This window comes from Poecilia reticulata, chromosome 6 (genome assembly GCF_904066995.2).
Source record: "Poecilia reticulata chromosome 6, P_reticulata-male-v2, whole genome shotgun sequence".
In the NCBI taxonomy this organism is placed as follows: Eukaryota; Metazoa; Chordata; class Actinopteri; order Cyprinodontiformes; family Poeciliidae; genus Poecilia; species Poecilia reticulata.
In genome coordinates this window covers 22,247,438-22,269,256 of record NC_088835.1, presented here as the reverse complement: position 1 = coordinate 22,269,256, position 21,819 = coordinate 22,247,438, and the positions used below count along the sequence as shown (strand labels likewise).

Genomic DNA, 21,819 nt, shown 5'->3' with positions numbered 1-21,819 from the left:
CTTCTCCAGCAGACTTCAGCAGAGCCACATGCTGATCACCACCTGGCCACATGGCATTGTTGAATTATTTTAAACAACATGATCTCCTAATAAAGTATTACATTCATATACTGTACATACATTTCAGTGGACTGACATTTTTGTATTAGAAATTATTTTATGTAATGACTTGTTATAGTTTTTATCAATAAAATTGACAAAAATGAAACACTGAAATAAATCACACTAGGTGTGATAAGACTCCCAATGACTGAATTATTTCTGCTTCCTGCCAAGTTTTTATCCATTTCACTCTCACATGTCTGGGTTATAATTATGATGGATGATACTTCTTCTATTTTATTATCTCTGAGATGAGGCTTGAAAACTCTATTCAACTCAGTGTTTACGAGCACAAACACAAATATGCAAAGAATGAGAAAGAGAGAGAGAGAAAGAGAGAGAGAGAGAGAGAGAGAGACAGAGGCAGAAAGAGAAAGAGAAAGAAGAAGAAGAAGAAGAAGGTGGGGCACATATTGATTTGACAGCCAGTTAATTCAGGTCTTTTGTTACCAAACAGAGCCTAATCTAAATGTGATCAATCATGTTCTAGAGCCGGGTACTAAATGTAGTTTATATCAAGCATGTCCATTCTCTTTCAGTGGGACACATGGGGAAAGAAGAAGAAACAATAAAGAGACAATCTCTGTAAACAATGAAACTGATAACCGATCTCTTCCAACAGATTCTTCATGACACAGCCTGATCCACGGAGAGGTATAGCAACCCTAAAGCCCACCCTCCAGAGCTACCACTGTGCAACATTGTTAATATTCAGCTTGACATTGTTTCACTTGTGTGATTAAGCTTAGTGCAGAGTAAACTACCCACCACACTGACTTTGAAAATCAATGATAAAAAGCTTTGTTTTGGTCTGCCTTTCTTCCTTCGTCTTTGCTATTGCTAAGTGAGAAACCTTAGAACCTTAATGTTCCAAACAGCAGAGTTTATTGATCACTGAGTCTTCATGGTTTGTTTTTACTTTGTGAAGTTGTGTGGTGGAACTCAAAAGTCTGCACAATAGTTATTCACATTAACGGTCTGAAGAAGCGCAGGTGTAACATAATGTTGTATTTATTCAATACTTGTGGCTATACTCTGAATTTTCTATATGAATACATGCAGCATCTGAAGAAACGGATGGTGCATCCTTTCATTGCTTTTACCCACTTCTCTCTGCATGGTTGTGGGGAATGCTGGTGCGAGGGGCAGGGTCCACACGGGACAGGTCACCACCCTATCACAGGGCTATACAGAAGCACACAGGACACAACCATGCACACACATATATACACTGAAGCTTATCTAGATTCTTTAATAAGCAAAAGAAACATATTTGGGTCTCAATTGTATCCATCTAGGCAGGTCTTATTGCAAATAAGCTAAGTCTAGAAGTGTTTCTCTTGAGACTGAAGTCAAATATTCAGCTTGTTAACAACTACCTTGGTAATTACTTTTGGATTTTTACTTAGTATTTGGTCAACATGATCAAAAATGATAATACTGTTACAGTAACTGTTCAGAGCCTGGAGAAATCTAGAGGAAGGGAGACATTTTCAATTCAAATATTAAAGTTGTGCTATTTTCTTTCTCCCCATGATGCCAGAACAGAATAAGAAGCCCATAGTTATTACAACAATTATGGCAAACAGTAGTTAAACTATCATAGCTACTGGAGGAAATCTAAGTCAGACACAGAGTAACACAGCATTGTGGTCAGACACTACACACCAGGAGAAAACCCACAGGCGCATGGAGAACATGTAAACTTTAAACAAACACAAAACGCTGTTTCTCCCACAGTGCTTTGCAGTTCAACGTTAATACAACAGAAAATATTATGGCCTAACTGCATATTTAATTGTAATGTTTACTATATACAGATAAATACTGGGCAGACTTAAAAGTACATTGTTAGACTATATCATAAAAAGGCATCAGGCTGTACTTGCAGCAAATGAAAAACATTCATACAGTGAATGCTTTCAGTCCCTTAGAGAGCCATATACAAGCTGCTTTTCAAGCAGTTTTGTCATAACATAAACCAGATGCATTTTGGAGGTTGCATTTAACAAAAAACAAAAAACAAAAAAAAACACCTCATTGGTGCCTCAGTTTTGAAACAGCAAAAGTGCCAGCAGTGACTTTCAAAACTCAAGTGAAAAGGAAAATAAGACAGCATGCACTGCTGTTTTAGCTTAATAAATCATTACATGCTAAATAAAGAAATAGTGCTGTTTTGAGTGAGCCGAGCAGCTCTGCTCTGTCTGTAACCTACGCAGAGTGTGTCTGGATCGCGAGAGAATTACTCGCACTCTGTTGTGGTGCGTCCCTTGGCTGTTTGGGTTTGGATATTTCCCAGACAAAAGCCTGTCTAAATAAGATCAATGTGTTTGTGCTTTTCTTCTCAGAACAGAAACTACCTCCCTGGTCCATGACTGTGGCATGTGGAATTAACATGTTTGAGGGTAAAGAAAAAACAAAAAAACAAGTTTATCTAAAACCAACACTCCAACAGACCCATTCCTGCATTATTCTGCGTCCAAAAATGTATTTTCTGTCTCTAAACAATTGCTGTGCTTGTAGAAGTCTGCATCCGAGAGACAGGGATGATTCAGTTAAATTTGTTCTTTATTATTATTTATTTTTTTATTATTATTTCCTCAGTCATGTCAATGTGACAGAATGAGGCCAGCAGAGGAGAAAAGTGCCGTCTGATACTTTTGCAGCTCCATTAAGACAGTGCACCTAATTGTATTGCTGCTAATTACAACGTGGCAAACACCAGGTAATAAGAAACCTCCATAATGATTCATTACAGCTGAGGAAGATCACCAGAATTTCTAGCACCTAGCGGACTTGCTCGCTGCTGTGGTTGTAAACATATAATAGCTTAATGGTGGGACAATTTGGAGGCAGCTGGAGGTAACACTGCCAAGCCAGCTGTTTCGTTTCAAACCGGCAGAGGTGATGGGGCAGGGGGGTGGGCGCACTGCAGTCCTCACCCTCGGAGCTGCATTAAACCCTGCCCCGTGGGAGCACACACATGCTTATCCATGCACATGCAACTCGCTTATGCAACTTGATATTAGAAAGACAAAAAGTTAAGGGTTTGAAGCCAATTTGTGGTAAATTATGAGGAATAGAAAGCCCCGAGCTGTGGCAAAACACCATCTTATTGTTTTGCATTCGAGGCAAACCCATAATGCATCAATTATGACTAAAACACATGACAGAAGATGTTTTACTGCAAGCATTAAATCCCAGTGCAGCTGCAGAATGCGTCTACTCCGCCACAGACCAGACTTCGGATTCAAACGAGAAACCGTGGAACACTTTTAGCAGGAGCTACAGCACCCTCTACTGCCACTAGCTGCCATTTCCAGTCTGTGGTCCATGAAAGCATACTCCAGGTCCACAAGAAAAACCTTCAGTCACATTCTAAAGCCCACAAGCACAGAGGCTATAATTTTGTGGCTTGAGCAAAGTGATTTACTCATCTGAGGTTTTTCTGCTCCAGCTGATTTCAGGGCCTCAAACTGAATTTGTTGTGTTTGTTGTCAGTCTATGAAAAAATGGGATATAGTACACCATGTGTTAAATTAAGCAAATAGTTGTTGTGTTTTATATTACAGGGTTTTCTTCCTCGTGTTTTCTTTGAAGGCTGGCTTCAGCTGATCACAAAACAACCACCTAGCCGCGTTCCCGCTGCCTGCATGATTCACACTTTGTTACAGACTGTGATTATAAACAATGAAGCTTGTGCAGCTCTGCTTTCAAGTGTGTGGAGAACCACTCAAATTCACTCTCAGCTAAAGCACTTATTGTACACAGTGGAGATTTCCCCCTTCCACCCCCCACACCTGTATAAACAAACCCACAGAATCCTAACACCTATTTTTAATAAAGTGGTCCTGGAAAATGTCAAGGAGGCAAAAAGTGGAACAGAAATTTCTGAATTATTTGATTAAACATGCAAAAGCCATGCAAGAGAAAGTGACTTTACATTGTCCAAAGAATCATTTAGCCAAAAAAAAAAGAGAGAGAGAGAAAGAGAGAAAAGTGGAAATGGAAATATCTGATGCCCAAACTCCAACATGGTGAAAGCTTTTACACAGCCATGACATGGCAGAGAAATCCCACAGAGCGCTTGGCAGGCTCTTAGTTAAAGTCCTCTCATAGATAAATTCTGTGTACATACACATGAGCTCTGTGGATGAAGCAATGCTGTGCAGAGACAGGGGCTGGCAGCTAAACTACCATACCTTCTGCAGCAAGTTTACATGAATACATTTTTTTTTTCCTGAAGGGGCTTTCCTTCTATTTTGCCAGAGATTGTGAAAAATATGGTAATGTTTGACCCGTGAATGTGACAAATAGGAAGCAGACTCTGCTTTACACCTGTGAGCAATTACAAACAGTGGAATGGAATGTTCCCCCACTGCTACAAGAAATATGCCTTTTGTCCTCTAAAAATAATACAAAAAATAAACAGTGGAAATGGTTGTAGTTCATGCTTTAGTGATTTGATGTGGTCAGTATAATCAATCTTGACAACTGTGAAAACTCCAAACATATCCACCTTCTACAGTACTTAGTCATTTCAGCAGGCTGTGTTGAAAACCAAAGTTTATAAGGATCCACTTTGAAATATTACAAGACCATGTGACTGCTTGGAAGGAGGATATGAAGAAAAACTCAGGAATCATCCTCATTATTTGTGCGTTGTGAAGGCAGTTGTAGAAAAAAAAATGCAACATCAATGTTCTGTTTGGATATGATACATAAACATGTCCAAAGTTGAATGTTGCCAGTTAGCCAAAGCCTTTATTTCACATTTAGATGAGAATCTGATTTCACAAAAAGAACAAAGTCAGTTTACTAAGAATAATTATAATAATAACGTATGTATTTAGACCAAGATTTCAAACACTTTCTCACTGTTTGGCATTAACTCAGGTTAAACCTTTCATGTTTTAGGTCAGTTAGGTTTACCAAAATGTGTCTCATGTTCAAAATGCCACAATAATGAGAGGACATTTTTAGAGATGTTTTTTTTTTAAGTCAGAAGTTTACAAACACTAACTGTGCATTTAATTTATTTTGTAAAGCCCAGATGATGATGCTATATCTTCATTAGCTTCTGGTTTGTATCAGTTGAGTTACTGGAACATTTGAATTAACCTTCACAAGTCTGGTTCATTCTTAAACAGTACAATGTCCAGGTGCCTGAAGGTGCCATTTTTGTCTGTTCAAACAATTGGGGGACACCTAAAGAAGGACGTTCTATGTCCCAGAGGTGAATATGACATGTTCATCAATCCAAGAACGAAAGCAAAACTCTCTGTGAAGATGCTGGCTAAACCCGTTATCCACACTGACACAAGTCTTGTGTCAACATGGCCCGATAGAGAGGAAGAAGCCATAACTCCAATATAAGAAGCCAGATTACAATTTGCCAGTTCAATCTGGGACGGTGACAAAAGCCTCAATTTTTGGAGATGTAATCTTAAAGTCTAATGAAACAAAAATATAAATGCTTGGCCATTGTTTAATTTGGAGTAAAAAGTTAGACCTTCGTAAGCTTGAGAACATCATCCTCACTATGAGGTATGATGGTGGCACCATCATGCTGAGTGTTTTGCTACAAGGGAGATCAGTTCACTTCACAAAAATGTTCCAAGTTTATGTCCTGCACCTGCAGAAGTTCACAGGGTAAAATGCCTTCTGCCTCTGAATACCTTCAGCCTCAAGTAAATCCAAGTTGTGATCAGTCAGTCTGACTCTTTCATATTAACTTTTATATTCATATTTGTGGTCTGTGGTCATTTTCCTCACCAGTCCAAAGCATTACATTTGGCCCAGTTCAGGGATGCTGAAAATCCCATCTGAAGGATAGCAAATCTTCACAGATCATATTTTTTCCCTGTAATAACCATAATAATACATAACTTTTAAAAAAGTTTTCATCTTAGTTTTTCATCCTAAGACGAAAAATTGTTTTCAGACTAGCAATTATATGGGATAAACTTTAGCTCATGGGCTGAGATGGAACCAAGCGGGCTGCATGGAACTGGTAAGTTTCAGAAATCCTTATCGTTTTAGTCAAAGTTGTGAAACAAAACAGACCAGAAACCAAGAGGTCATTCTAAAGCTCTGATCACAGTAACGTGGCAGACTCATCCATGGACAGATTGGATTGAGTTTCTACTAAGCAGGCAGATTTTGTTTGTTCTTTTTCTGCATTTTTTTGTTATTCTTGTGTTAGAGTCTAAATCGATGTCTTGTAGCTGCCCTGGTATCTACTGAACATAGCTTATATTAAAAATAAATGCATGAAGGGTGCTTGAAAGAAAAAAAAAACCTTTTGAAACATGAAATTGATGAGAGACTGTTAAAGTTTAAGAAGCCATCTGTTGTATTCGTTTGGTTATAAGCACTATATGAAGCTAAAGTGAGATTTCAAGGACAAGGTCAAAGTGAAGTTGAAAACAAAACCTTCAGAGCTAGGATTTGCTTTCTAAAATGGTGAAATGCGACCTCCGGTTCTCAGAAATGGCAGACTGCATTAACGTTTCCACAGGTTTGAGAACATAACATAAAATAAACTCAGTTGAGGAATTGCAGTTAAGTTGAAGCTGATGGAATTTTTTATAGCTATTTGGCAGAGAGTCCCAATGACATAGAAGGACACAAAGTGTCAGTCAATGTAAGCAGCAGTGACAGACTCTGAAAACAACGCCCACTGAGGGGGAACAATCAGTGCAACAACGTGCAACCAAGTTTTGAAACACGAACAAAATATCTGTTTGAGAAACTTAGGTTTCACCACATCAAAGGATTTTCTTAGCAGTGTAACTCACTGTGTCTCATTAGGATTTATCTTCCATTTCTAAAAGTTATCATTTTTCAAGCAAAAAACTAAATTTCGGGAGGAATTCTCTATGGGCTAGACCTTGCAGTCCAAATTAGGTTTGCTCCGTTTTTTTCTTTTTTTTTTTTTTGCAAAAAAGAAAAACAAAAGACAGAAAAGAAAACCTGACAAGTTTAAACAAAGCAATTTCAGGCCCAGCTGCACCTGCAGTATTGACGTGCTGTGTCGGGGGTGGTGGGGGTTGGGGTGGTGGTGCGGGTCTAGCAGGAAGGCAATAATTTGTCTTGTAACAAGACTGAAATGAGCTCAGAGTCCACACGCTGTTGGCTTGGCGGTGGAGGGACGCCCAGTTGCAGACTGGATTTATGAAGCACACCTCAGACACGACAATGTAGCGGATCATTTCCGATAAAATAATGCTTTAAAAAGCACATTTTAAAGAACAAAAGCACAAAAAAAATTACAGTGCACACTTAATAATAAATGAAGGGTATGTTTTCATGGTAATTTTTGCAAATAAAGGCTGGCCCTGGAGCGTTCTAGCAAAAATAAATGCAAATCAAACCAAATTAATTGATGTCTTTTATCATAATCATAAAACCATATAATGGTGGTTACTCATCCAGCTTGTTTTAATTAACTTTGTTTGCTGTAGGGGAAAAATAAAAAAACACCCTAGTCTCTTTTGTCAAGTTCAGAAAAAATAAATCTGTATAACACGTCAGAATTTTCACTGTTTGAAAAGATCAATTATATGAAAGAGGATCAGCTTTCACTTTGCTCTTCCGTCGTCGGGTCTGAGGGCTGAGGCTGCTGGGCGATGGCAGCCGTCTCTGTGGTGATGTGATCCCCCTCGGATCTGATTCTCACTCGTCGCCTCCTCAGGCAGATACAGGGCACACGCACGTGGACCTGGACAAACTGACAAACACACGCACACGCACATACACACTGTGACCACAGCTATCCTGGGTCTTTCTTTCCCTTTCCACTCTTATCTCTGGGAGGCTGTTGTCACTCGTTCATTGCTGTGCTGAGAGGAGCTTCAATGGCGTGACCTGATGAGGCTCTGAAAAACACCCCTGAAAGCTCTTAGGTGTCGAGGAGAAGCAGATGGTGACAATGAAGAGGCCCTGGGAGCAGGGGAGGCTCAACACCTCTTCTGTTCGCTGCTCAAACAAGATGTGAGCACAAAGCGCCGATAATTCTCCAAGCATGGAAGATTTATTTTGATTTACCTTTGAAACTCTACGTTTGGCTTTGCTTTTCAAGCCTGGATGCGAAAATCTATAATTAACGGCTCCTTCTGGGTTCATCAAATCCTTGCAAGCTGATTGAGTTTTGTACAGTTCAGTAAGAGACGTTATCCGAATCAATGATTATTCAAGTGAATAAGAAACAAAATAATTCTGGATGCAACAAGAAGTTGAGAAATTGTCCCGTTTGCTGCATAGAACAGGGAGATCCAGATTTGTTTACCGTGAATCACTCTGAACCCTTGTGGAATGAGGTATATGTTACTCTGTGACTTTTTCTCCTCCTTTAGCTAGAGTGTGTGGGTGCTATCTTTAGCTACTCCAAACCGGGAAATTTGAAGAATTTACGTTAACTCTGCTCTGGAAGGATGGGTGCCATTGATGCAAAAACTGTCAAAGAGGGAATGTAGCACAGCTTTAGCTCAAACCTCTACTCATGTGTACTCGCCAGACGGAGTTTTGCTGACAGACAACTTTAACCAAGTAACTGGCACAGGAAGAAAAGAGCTGTAGTTTGATTTCAAACTGTAGAGCTCAAATCCAAAAGCACAAGCTATTTTCAACAGTAGAACAAAATCTGACCTTCTGCGTCAGGTTACTGTGTGTTGGGAGATGTCATTGTCAGAACTGTGAGACAAGCACGCAGTTTGTGTACACAATCCCTCTGAGTGGAGAAAGGAATCAGGTTTTCCATTGCTCTACTCTTCTGCCTCCATAGCTGTATCCATGGGAGCACAAATCAGGTCAGAAAAACATATCAGCATGGGAAAAAATTACATTGCGTCTGCAGAAAGCAGAAACTATGTTTGAATGTGATTTCGTATGATGTGCATAAATCAAGGCAGTGCAGTGTGCTAAAGACAAATTAAAAGAAACCAATCCATTGACGTTTGACATTTAGCTGATACTAAGCTTGTTTGGGTAACTTAATCAGTTAAAACCAGTAGTTTAGATTTCTGATTTATTTTTTTATTTTTTTTTTAAATAAGGCATCAAAATTCTGAATTAAAAGATCACCCTGGAAAAAATAAAAGCCTATATATTAACACCAGTTGTTGATTTTTAATTAAGTGTCTTTGGTTTCACAAAACTCTTAGTCATGTTGACAGTTTAAGGAATTAAGATAAATATTTTTCAACTCTGTTCATCGCATTTCAATATTTGCACTTAAAAATTCTCTACATATTGGAACATGCTTTAATGTTTAGTTTCATCTGTGGCATTCAGAAGAAAACCACAACCAGTCTGAGGCTTAATGCAGCTCTATGATCTTTCTCTGTACACAAGTCTGAGGCTGGGATTTATCGCGGAGCTGAGAGGGCTCTGGGAACATAGGGTGCTTTGGGGTTATTATTTTCCTATAATCCTGATATTAAGTGTGGTGGCATCTTCACATGCAACATGTTAAAGAATAACTGATCATATCAAACCTGAGAAATGTCTCCAATGCTGGAGAGGTATTTTCAAGACATGTCGAAGCAGCACTGATTAAAAGAAGATTGAGGGGAAAAAAATACCTTGTAATAAGTGACTCTCTCACAGTGTACAACAGGCCAATAAATCCCTGACCTTCTTTTATACTTTAGTTCCTAAGTCAGATTCTGCTGCCTGTTACTAGCTCTGACGTTACTAACTGATGGGGTTGTGACAAGAGGTGACCAGGAGATGATGGATCTGGTGGGGGATGTCTACCATAACGCCTTCTGTCTTGAAAGCGTTTAGTTGAAGAAAGTTCTGGCACATCTACAGCTGACATACAGCAAGTTGAGTGATTGTGATGTTGAAGACGGAGGTACAGATGAATGAGGAGAGCCAGCAGTTGTTTTGAATTGAAACTAGAAGGAGATTCCATGACAGTGGATAATGCTCGATGGGGAAGGAGGTAAAGCATGAAGAGGACAGGCCTGAGAATTCACCTTTGAGGGACTCCCATAGTGATTTTTCATGAAAGTGACCCAGAATCTCCAATGGAAATGTTTCTGTTTGATTTGTGAGGCTGATTTGTGATTTGTGATCATCAGCCTCAATATTCAGCTGCCGTTGGTCTGTCACCTTTGGTTAAATTGTTGTCTGAATGAACTTTACAGCAGAAATGCAAAATGGGCTTTGCCATTTACTGCCAGCACAGCAAATCAAACTGTCTAAAGCAAAAAGGTTATTCATGATGTCCCTTATATAGACATTATGTTGAATAACTTCCAAATGTCATCTTCTGCTCACAAATGTGAAAATCTGCGCACATTGCTGAACTTTTCTTCACCAAATACTTTCCCCTTGAAAAAAGCCTTCGACAACATCTGCACTGAGCATCTGGGAAAAGCAGCAAATTTGGCATCTCCAAGCGTGACAAGCATTGATTGTTTTTCAGGCACTTCAGAGCGACTAGCAGAGCGCCGAGGCCCTGTAACCTCCCAAATCCTGAATTTATGGAGTCCAGCAGCAAGTGGTTCTTGTTAGCCATGTCATCTTCTGAACAAATTGCCAAACTGAGCTCACAGATGGGGAGTCTAGATGATTTTTGTCTCCTGGCATAATTACTATTATTTGCTGCTTTCACAATGTGTCCACAACATTGTTCCACTTGCTGTTAACAAAACACATGGTATGACGTGACGACTGTGAATGAAAGGAGGGTTTGCATATTATCACTTCTATGCTTTCCTGATCCCACCTTCTTTTTTCTTTTTTTTTTAAATCCCAAAAGCCTTTGTGTGGTGGAAAAAAAACACAGACTACTAATGGCAGGAATCCCCCACCCACTAGTGTAAGTGGAGGGGGCTGGGGGTGAGGGGGCACTGCAACTCTGGCTTTAAAAAGCTGTCCAATTTTAACAGTGTTCATCTGGCAGCAAGAAGCAAAGAATTATCTGCCAGGAACTGTGGAATAAATTGTGCCGGGGCCTGGAGAGATGAACCGACTGCACCTGGTCTGACACAGCTGCTTAACAAACAGCACGAGAAGCAGAGGCAGAATCTTCGGGTTCAGGCCTCCAAAGTGTATTACAGACATAAATAGTCAGCGTGAACTAGTGAGACATTATTGTTATTTTTACAATCTACAAGAAGAATACAAAAAATAATTTACGGTCCTTAAATAGGAGATGAAATGTTTTCATTAAAAGTAAATAGTTGCATTGTAACTTTGAGTTATTATTAATCATCCAATGTGAAGGCTAACATCCGTCCGTCCGTCCTTTCATCCTGTTACAGATGTGGTTTTGCTGATAGCATATTTAATGGTTAATCAGATTTCAGTAGTTGCGTAAGTAGTTTCCGTATTTGAAATTAAATAAATTCTCTGAGAAGTGGAAGGTAACAGCTAGTGCACTGCCACTTTCAGCTCAATTTAGCAATTTAAATGGGGTATTGGGTAAAATCAACTTTTTTGAGCTTCACATCAGGTAATGATAATTTACATGATGATCATTTTCATGTTCTCTATGTGACGTGCAGATGATCACTTACACATCATGGGATACCATGCAGTGTTAGCTGATCTTAACACTGCACAATTTTAGCAGAGACCATAATGATGTCTGGTGTTGTTTTGTCCAGCCAGTCAGCTTCATGTTGCTGTTTGCAGCTCTGTTGGGTGAGCATGTGGACTGTATAAACCAACCTGATCAGCTGAAACCTAACAGGTCTTTATATCTCTGCCAAGTACAGAGCAAACTTTGTACGTTGTTTCACGGGTTTTGAACTTGTTTCAGCGTTTATTTGATAATTTGATAATTATATAATTACCTTGACACGGCATATGTTTGATTAATTTCGTAGCCTTCCACCGCTTTGTGAGGAGTTCCGAAAAGCTCAGCCTACAATAGGGTTAGGGAATCATTACAAATAATAACAGGACCTTGATTCAAAAATCTGAACTAACATTTTAAAGTCTCATCTCTGAGGTTTGGTGACTATGAGCTCTAAAATAATCAAATCAAATAAATCAAGGCTTTAGACTCAGCAGCACAACAGAAAAGGTCCAGGGCCAATATTATGTTAAGCCATCCTGTATGCTTGTGCATGCCCATACCAAGCAGGTGTTCAGCCGAGATGCACCCAGTAATTCCCAAAAGCATATCCAACCCATTAGCTCCTCTTCATCCATGCCTGTCTCAGTGGATTCTTCCTTCCTCCATGGAACTTTGTGTTGTCCTTTGCTACTATAAAGAGCAGCATCAGACAAGAAACCCCCTCCCCCAAAGAAAAAAAACAGTACAGTTAAAAAGTATATCTGTCATTTGAAGAGACTACAAAATAAGCTTTACAACAGCTCAAGTTTATTTTCAAATGTTTTAATCAAAGTAAAACTCGCATTACTCTTCACATGAGCCAAACTTATAGCTTTTAAAGTAGATCAGTTAACAGCCACCACGTATAAGATGAGATGAGGTGGACAAAAAGCTGCGTTCAGTGCTGAATATGTCATGGCAACCATGCCTCCCCACAATGCAGATGATTAAAGCTCTCTGTGCCGCTGGATTCAGATCTCTCAGACCAGCGCAATATTCCAAATCCAGTCCAATAAATTCTGCGCAAACTTCTTTTTGATTGGTGTTTGGTCGCAATAAAAAAAACAGCAAACAACAAAAAAAAAAAATCTAATAGACTAAAGCTGTTTTCCTATTATTTTATTGTAAACTTTAAAACATGTATGTGTTTTATTTAAACACATAAATGTGTGTAACTACACATTTGCAGATTTATAAATGCCTCCCAACATTATCATTTTCAAAACTTTGGCTTTTTTAATTTACCGTTTTTTTAAAGGTATGTTATAAGGTTCCCATTATACAAAGATGTGTCTTTCCTGATAAAAGCAACTATAATGTGATGAATTATTTACCCTTACACACCAGCACTCACATAAAATTGGCCAATCACTGTCCCCACATGCTTGTGTGTAACTGAATTTAACTGTATTGTAATTAATAAGGTGAATTGTTTTCTGTGTAATTTTTCCTGATTTTAACTGTGGTTATATAGAACTGAAATTAAACAGATTGATATGAAATAAATTCAGTGCAAGGAACAATGTTAATATTTGACCATTTGTCTACAAGTAACTTGGAATGATGTTTGTTGTGAACTGGCTCTCATTCTCTTAAGTAAGTTATAGAAAACACTGCATCAATAGTGACCAGTTAGTGTAAAGAAAGAAATTAGGATATCAGCACTTAATCTTTTAAAGTATGACAGAAAGTATGGCAGATCATTGTTTTTATTGTAAAATAATAATCTGGAATAAGCAGCAATAGCAAAGAAAAACAAAAGCGCCCCAGAAATTTGTTTTTCCTTTTTTAAAGTGTTTACTAAATTCCACCATTTAGTGACCTTTGTTAGCATATTCATTCCTTTCCAAAAGAAAAACCTTATTATGAGATCAAGTGACAATGTTTAATGGGTCTGTGTATACGATACAATAGTGGGCATAAAAGAACAATGCTAGGCGTAGGCTCGTAGGTGTCTGGAGGCTAACATAGGGCGAAATAAGAAAAACCGATGTAACTTTACACTTTTCCTTTAGTCTGCATGTGCTGCTTCAGTAGGACCATCTCAGCACCAAAAACCCCGAAGCACTAAGGAGAATCTAAAACAGGTGCCGCACAGTTGGTTCTTCCACAGTGGGGGAAGAAAAAACAGCCACGAACCCCCCTCCCCTCCCGCAGGAATATTACTGACACAACATCACATTCTCCAGCCAGCTGCGCAGTGAGTCCGCGGATAACTTTCAGCATATGTGCAATATATTCAGCATCCACATTCAGCCGACCCCGCCGCTTCAACAAACTGCATTCTAACTTTGGGAGCATTTTTCTGTGCTGGATTGGTTTAGAATTCTTAATGTGAGACAAGAGACGAGCAAATGAAAGTGCCTTAGCTCGGTTTTTGACACCTTGTGTGTTCTTCGAGTGACGCCACAGCATCTGGAGTGGATTTATACAATAAAATTCTGGCTAGAGATTCAAAGTTTGAAGTATTTTTAATTGTATCCACTCCACCAAATCTGGGAAACTAAAATGTCTCCTGGCAGGAACGTTCAACTACATAGTCATGCTGATCTGCAATGTTCTTTTTCCATATTTTTTTCTTTTCCCATCTCAGTCCTACGTTAAACAGGCATTGTCTTCTTTTGGTCTTCTTCTTTAAATGCACAGAGCAAAAAACGTCTTTAAAAAATTCTGTATGTTTTTTTAAATGTTTCGGATTACAGTCATGTTGATAGCAATGCATATAAAACTGTATAGTTGGTATGGCTAGATCTCAGTGCTATATGTTATAACCACATGCACTCTGATTGACTGGAAATTGGTTGGATTGTCTGATTCTGTGCAGAATTGATTTTCCGGGACTAGTTTGTTTGACAAGGTAAAAATAACTCAAAACCAAATCACCTTTGTTCCTCAAGCCTCCATTCTCAGGCCTGTTTCCTTAACATCCTCTATGCGTCTCGTAGCTCAGATTATTAAGCAGTACAACATCTAACACCAACTTAGCCAACAAAAGGAAATAGATCATATCACCCCTGTTCTTAAATCACTGAAATGGAATCCAGGTTTTGAAAGAATGCATTTTAGAATTGGTGCAAGGCGCGAAATGGATTTGAGTTGCTTGTCAAGTAGGAACCACGTGTACTCCTCAGGTCATCACTGACCATTGACTTAAGTTTTCCCAGGATCTGAACTAAACAAGGGAAGGCAACTGATCGTTTCTATGGAACAAAGTTCCTGAAAATTTTAGACGTGCAAAAACTGTGGGGACAAAAAACATGTTTGCTTACTGCAGCTTTCCTATAGACATCAACAATCATGGCCTAGCTATTTATCTGTTTTAAATGTGTATTTAAATATTTATTCAGCTTTATCTAGTTGTTGCATCTGATGTGTAACATTTACTGCTAAGCATGCTGATTATAACATGCAATTACTTTAAGGTTGGGGTCTCTTGTTGTTTAATGTCATTTTCATTACCTCTGATCCTTTAGCTTCCCGCAAAGCACCTTGAATTATCATTATTATTACTAATAATAATGTTTTTTCTTGTTCCATGACAACAACAATATTCCAGCCCCAAGCGTGGGTCATACCTGCACAACACTAAACCCACTGCTGTGCAACAATGCACACATTCACATCCCGCAGACAGCAATTTGCTTCTCTCATTCCCCACCACGCCCTGCTTTCGTTCTCAGCCACCTGCAAAACAAACTGCGCTGGAAACTTCACTACAAATTACCCTGTGTCTGCCAAATCCCCCGGGAGCACTGGAAATCAAAACCCCGGATCTCCCTGCCCCCACAGAGACAGCCCTCGGAACCTCACACACAGTATACCCTGACTACATTTAAGCTTATTTACAATCCTGTTTTAGAATTTTATTATTTTCTAAAGGCACTTTTGGGTAGAGGCCAGCGGAAAGTGACATTATAAAAAGAACGACTATCCTTGTTTAAAGGTGCATTTATTTAAACTAGCCCGTAGATGACGAATAAAGAGCATATAAAAGTTTGCCGTCATTAACTCCACATGCCTCTGTTGGTTTCAAGTCAATGTGACACCATGAAACTAAGCCCCCATTGCTCCTTAGAAAGAGTGAAAACTGAGACCTGTTTCACTTCATGTGAAAATCAAAGGAAGGCACATACCTTAGCAGTGAATAATGATCAACCTCATATACCCAGCAACTCTGTCGTTTTTGGTGCGACAGCGCCTCTTGGTGACGGCGTTGTGCAAGTTCAGCCAGTCAAAGATTTTAGTAAAAGAGAGAGAGTCAATGGCCGATGTGCCAGAAAGATGAGTGCTGAAAGCTCTTTGGAAAAGGGATTAGGAGTGTTTATGTTGGCCAAGTGGCCCACTGCCAGCTGCTCAAGTGTGCAAACTTCTTAAAGCTGCAGAGCTTGGGTTTGGCCATGAATCTTTTCACTCTATTTACCCTCCTCCTGGACTGTATGGATGTGCTTTGTTAGAGCAGAGCCAGCTCCGCTTCGACCCCCACCTCAAAACAGAAGTATAAAAAAAAGAAAAAAAAAAGTGCTGGAATAAACCCCAACTTCCGGCCCTGTGAAACCCAGGCAGCCCCAAAGTGTGAACTCTGATGGACTCACGACACATTTGTTTATATTCACCCTAAATACACAAGTAAATTCTCCTCCATTAAAAAAACCATATATATACATATACATATGTGTGTGTGTATGTCAGCATCAGGATACGTTCAGACTGGGAGCTGGCTGGGTGCCAGAGCTCTGTGGCCTGGAGCTAGATCAGAGCAGGGTTTGTGAGCTGACGTTATGAAATGGGGGTCTGAGGTCAAAGAATAATAAAAGGCAGTCTCAGCCGCTGAACAGCAAATTCCAACTTTTGTTCTTCAGGCTTAGAGGCTTGTTCCCCCCCACTTCTAGTACTTCTGTTTGAAGTAGTGCAGTCAAACATGCATATTCAGTAGCTAAATGGAAATTTACCATACAAACCTAGTTATCTTGATTAAGTTTCTTCATCTTTTGAAAATACCAGGACAGCTTAAAATCTGAGTTGCTTTTCCATTATAAAAAATATATTTTATTAGGTTCCATGCAAATCTAGTGCTGACTTGTGCCTTGATTTCTAAATGAAGTTTTCTATTCGTTATTCTTAACAATTTGAGAAGAAAACTATTCCTTTTTCAGAAAACCTATTGCATAATTAACAGAGGAATGCATTAGATATAAGTGAGAATCAATATTAATACTTTAGTACAAGCTGAATTATTACAATTGAACTGTCAGCATAATACATAATTAAGCTACATTACACATACTAATCTAACACCAGCAAATGACATGGAATCTGCTGTACTAAATATACTTTTAGCACTGTTTGTAACACACATATTTTTAGTAATAATTAACAGACAGATGATAAAGCTTCAAACTGTCAGCTAGAAGAAAGGTTACTGTGTTTCCTTCACATGGCAATAAAGACAAACTGTGGTGTTTGAAGCCATTTCTCGTTGCAAACAAAGATGGTGAAAGATAACATTATTACATTACTATTTCAGAGAAAATTTCAGACACTCCCACTTTCAGTTTGAATTTAATCTGGACCAAGCAGAAAACAATATTACTTTCACACAAGTCACTTTTCCATGTAAATGTTAATGCTAAAATGCTTATTATTATTATCTCAAATACATAATGCTAAAAACATGATGTATTTGAGATATCAATCTAATTCTAACAACATTCTTATATTGAAACACTTCAAAAGTTAAACAAACCAGTGAAACTGAGCACCTGTCCATTCTTCATTCAGGCTGGTTAAGCTCAACTCACAAAGAAGTCGTCAGGCACTTAATGTGGCTTTGATCATCAACGAATAAATTATTTAGAAATATACCCCATTCTGTTTCACATGTAGCAGGAGGTAAGATAAAGATTAAATGGGTTACACATATTGCACACCTAGTTATTGTAAACAATCACACTTAGCACTGTCAGGCTCTGGACAAATAGGCATGAGGTGCATTATGGCAGCTAAATAACAAATACAAACAAATGCATTAAAATATCTTAAATACAGCTTAAACTTGAATGGTTCTAACAGCTTAGAAGCTCAAGTTTATTGTTCCTGGTGGAAAAGTCTAATATCTTACTGTAGTGCAATAGATCTAAAACTGTGACCTAATATAGTTCAGATGAGATCTGTTCATGATTGTGAAGCTGTATGGAGGATTTGAAATTCACTTCATGAAAGCTACTAATGGATCTGAATCAAGCTTCATGTTGTACTTTGCTGTGAAACAGTTATTTGTCCTCGTAGAGATTTCTGTGTCACAATGTTTTAAGTTATCAAACCAATTTCATAGTCAGAAAAATGTAACATTAGTGAGTACCATTCAGTTTTACAGACCATACCCAAGCCAGATTACTGCCACATCATGTCTGGTTGTTAAGAATTCGTCACCAGATGAAACAAAGTTTGTCACGACAGTAGTCGTCAGTCTGGAAAGGGTTTCAGAGCCGTTTCGGTGGTGTAATGGTCTGGGAGCGGCTTCGCCGTTTTAGGATCTGAATGATTTAACATTACTGATGAAATCATGAATCATCTCATCCTGAGGAAGAATTTCTGTCCATCGGCTCAGGACATTAAGCTTCGAGTGCACTTGGAGAATGATTGAGAAGACACCACTAAGTTCACCTCTGAATGTCTAAAAAAAATAACAAATTTACTCATACAGCAGCGATTATTGAAAAACTAACTTTGAAAGTACTGAATTGTCTGATAGCGACATAACCAGGAGGCATAACCTGTTATAAGGTTTAAGGTGAATTACGTTTTCACATAGAGTCAGGTTGGTTTGGGAAGGTTTTCCCCTGAAATGTATTAAATCAAATTATATGTGACACCCCCTTCAAATATTCCATTTGTACAGGGTGGGTTTCTTTTTTTTTCTGACAATAAAATGAGCTTGCAGCGCTGAAAAATGAGAGACAACAAAAACTAAAGTCAAAGAAATCTGTAAGAGGTTAAATATACTTTCACTGCAATAAAGTTTTGATTCAATTAATTTAACTGAAATTCACTGCTGGTATTCAGACACAAATTTTCTTAAGCAAAGACTTTTAGCTCCAGTCTTATTTTCATCTTGTATTTCACCCAAATATAAAAGGATTATAGATTTTTCTTCACCTGATCTATCCAGGTTCTTAAAGTTGTTTAGCTACGGTGTGTCTGTGTTGTGTTGGAAGAGGAGACGGACGACTGAGAAACAGTTGGCGAGACTACTCCGTTAACCCTAGTTTTGAAGTAAATCAAATAAAATAATGGCAGAACAATCCCTATTAAGAGCATGGCTACTAAAGCGTTCCACCACTGGATTCCCCAGTCCGCGCCGTGACTCTTCACACGCCGTCTTCCAAAACCGCATCTCCTCCACCTCCCAGCGTTTTCTGAGAAATCTTCTTCATGGTCAGGTGTGGTCTGAATCAGTTTGTCCATGTCGCTGTCTACCTCCATCAGAAAGTCTGTGACATCCTGCACACGTGGCTCAAATGGAGCTCTATCATGAGCGGAGCAAGGTACTTCCTCTTGAGGATCATGTTGTTCTGAGAGCGTTTCTGTCAAAAAGCTGTGCTTCTGAACTGGTATTTTGATGACTTTCAGTGCAAACAAATCTTGTTCTTGCATAAGGTTGTTAACCCGTTTTAAGTCAGCAACCTGTGGAGATAAATGTGACCTGTTAAAACCCTATTTAAAAAAAAAAGAAAGAAAGAAAGCTACAAGACTGTGTGTTTCATTTTACCTTGCAGCCATATTGCAGGGCAAGCTTGTTGAGGCTATCGCCGTCTAAAACCTCTCGCTCCAGCAGCTGGACATTCCTCACGTTGTCTCGCTTCATCTGCCTTGTCTCCACAACGCTGAGCTCCTCATCGTCCGAGGACACAGCGGACTCATTTGTCCTCCTCTTGAACATGTACACCTGCCCTTCTGCACTGGCATGTACATCCACAGGGGCCTGGAACGCCTGCGGGTCATGCTCCCCCCTCCACATAACGACACATCAACCTGTAAATAAATAACCCGAATCACTACAGCGCGATTACTCCAAGATTTCACAGCCTCATAATTTAAATGATTTCCTTTTAGTGATTATGTGTAATGTAATAATTTGGTACAAGAAAGCATATCTGCCAAATATTGGGCTTGGGCTGGCACAAGTGACAGATGAGGAAGCAACTTTTAAATTTATTTGTTATTTAGCAACTGCACAACGATGGTTCATCTTGAAATAAAGCAAATTAGATTTGGATCAGTTTATTTTCACATCTCTGTGGTCATACTAACTGTCTTACGCGCTTCCCAAATAGAGCAGCTCAATCCCTGCTGTGGATTGTTATAAAAACACCAACAGGGAGGCCTGAAGTTGGTCCTTCAAAATAAAAGTAAATTTTCAGCTAATGTTAATAGCATATTTTTACAAAATATACATAGTACTATGCACATTTGCATTTGGAAAATATTACTATAAAAGATACAGCTACAACTACAGATTCAAGTCTTCCAGAGACCAGTAAAACAAAAACAAATCATACAGAAAATAAGCAAAAGATTGACCAAGGTAGTTTGAATACAACCATGTCATTGATTAGTCTACCTCAAAAACTATTTTGCATAACCTAAATACCAAAAAATTATTTCAAATCTGATTTTGGAACAGGAGAGCATGCTTAATTAGCTCGTGTAGCATCTAAATTCCATCCAACAGAGTTAATTTATTTACAATTACGTCACAAAGTATTTCTATTTTTTTGTAACTGTTGGACAACATTTTTGTATATAAACCCATAGTTGAAACTATAAAAACTGTACCAATTTTAATTTACACACAGAATCTTGGTATCGATTGTAGATTCGTACAATGCTCTGAAATAACAAACTTCATTTGAAATGCCACTCGTTTGAACATTTTGCTGACATGCGGTAATTTATGGATTTTATTCACAAAGTAGGTATTTAGCTTTGCATTTGATTAAACGGTGCCCACACCTTATTCACTTCTATCACAGCACGAAACTCTAATTTAAGACGTCTATTATTGCTTTAAAAGCTCTAGGTAATCATTAAATTCAACCAGCAACCCGTGGACTTTCAAAGTTATTCGTACATGATATATGAGGATAATTTACCCGCAAAAAGATGAGTTAAATTGAAAATTTATAACTACATAAAAGCAGGATTTACTGTGATTTGAATTGCCAATCGCACTTGCTGCTTGGGGCGCTAATACGTGATAAAAAATAAAGTGACTCGATAATGGAGAAATTCCCGGAGCTCTAACGGAGCATTTGAATGCAGCACAAACTTTGGCCAGCAACTTTAGCTTTAGCTATTTCTCATCTGTTGGCGAACTTTCTGCCACATCGACCTGTCTATTTCGGCCACAAATACAGCCTAGCCATGTAGTTACACCATAAGGAAACGTTCTAATTAACGGTAACTAGTTCTTTAAATCCATACTAAGCCAGTTGTACCTCATTACCTTGTGCTTTGGCAACTGTAGCAAATCGCTCCTTCCAGGTTGGCCTTGTTAGCTCTGGACGAGTTGCTACTGTTGCTACTGGTTAGCCCACTTTTTCGGGGGACTGTCACATCGAAGAAATATGCAATGTCGCCACCTCCTGGACTCCAACTGCAAATTACAAGCCATTTCTATATCGAACAAAAAGTACATTTTTCTGTACATTAAATATGTGAATAAAATAATCATAGTTAACAGAAATAAACAAAATACGATAAAAAAATTTAGAAACAACATATAAGTTTTACTTTTAAGTAAAACCAGCAACCCCATAGTTGTTGAAATAATAATAATAATAATAATAATAATAATAATAATAATAATAATAATAATAATAATAATAATAATAATAATAATAATAATAGACTTTTAAAATACTTTCTTGTTCATTTAGGTCCATGTACTAATATCAAACTTTGCACACATGACTCAATTTGTATTCATAAAATACAATCACTATTATGACAATGCAGCTCTCTTTCAATACACACAAATATTTCAAAACACTACCAGTTAAATGAAATGTGCATAAAAAGTAGGTACTACCACTATGACGTTTTTGAATAGGAGTCTTATTCTGTTCATTCTTCTTGTCAAA

General features: G+C 38.4%; 1 protein-coding gene across 1 annotated transcript; it reads right to left on the bottom strand.

The window, feature by feature from the left end:
- Positions 1–17,219: 17,219 nt before the first annotated feature.
- Positions 17,220–21,498, bottom strand: lysmd4 (LysM, putative peptidoglycan-binding, domain containing 4). Its single transcript, XM_008412364.3, has 3 exons — positions 21,183–21,498; positions 19,446–19,708; positions 17,220–19,360 (listed from the first exon to the last, which is right to left on the bottom strand). The coding sequence occupies exons 2-3, from the start codon at positions 19,692–19,694 to the stop codon at positions 18,860–18,862; spliced, it is 750 nt and encodes a 249-aa protein (XP_008410586.1). The 5' UTR covers positions 19,695–19,708; positions 21,183–21,498; the 3' UTR covers positions 17,220–18,859.
- Positions 21,499–21,819: the final 321 nt, after the last annotated feature.

Excerpts from the sequence above, each read along its gene's own strand:
- lysmd4 (XM_008412364.3), bottom strand. The coding sequence starts at position 19,694 with ATGTGGAGGGGGGAGCATGACCCGCAGGCGTTCCAGGCCCCTGTGGAT. Across the intron at positions 19,361-19,445 it reads CCCTGCAATATGGCTGCAAG|GTTGCTGACTTAAAACGGGT; the intron begins GTAAAATGAAAC and ends TTATCTCCACAG.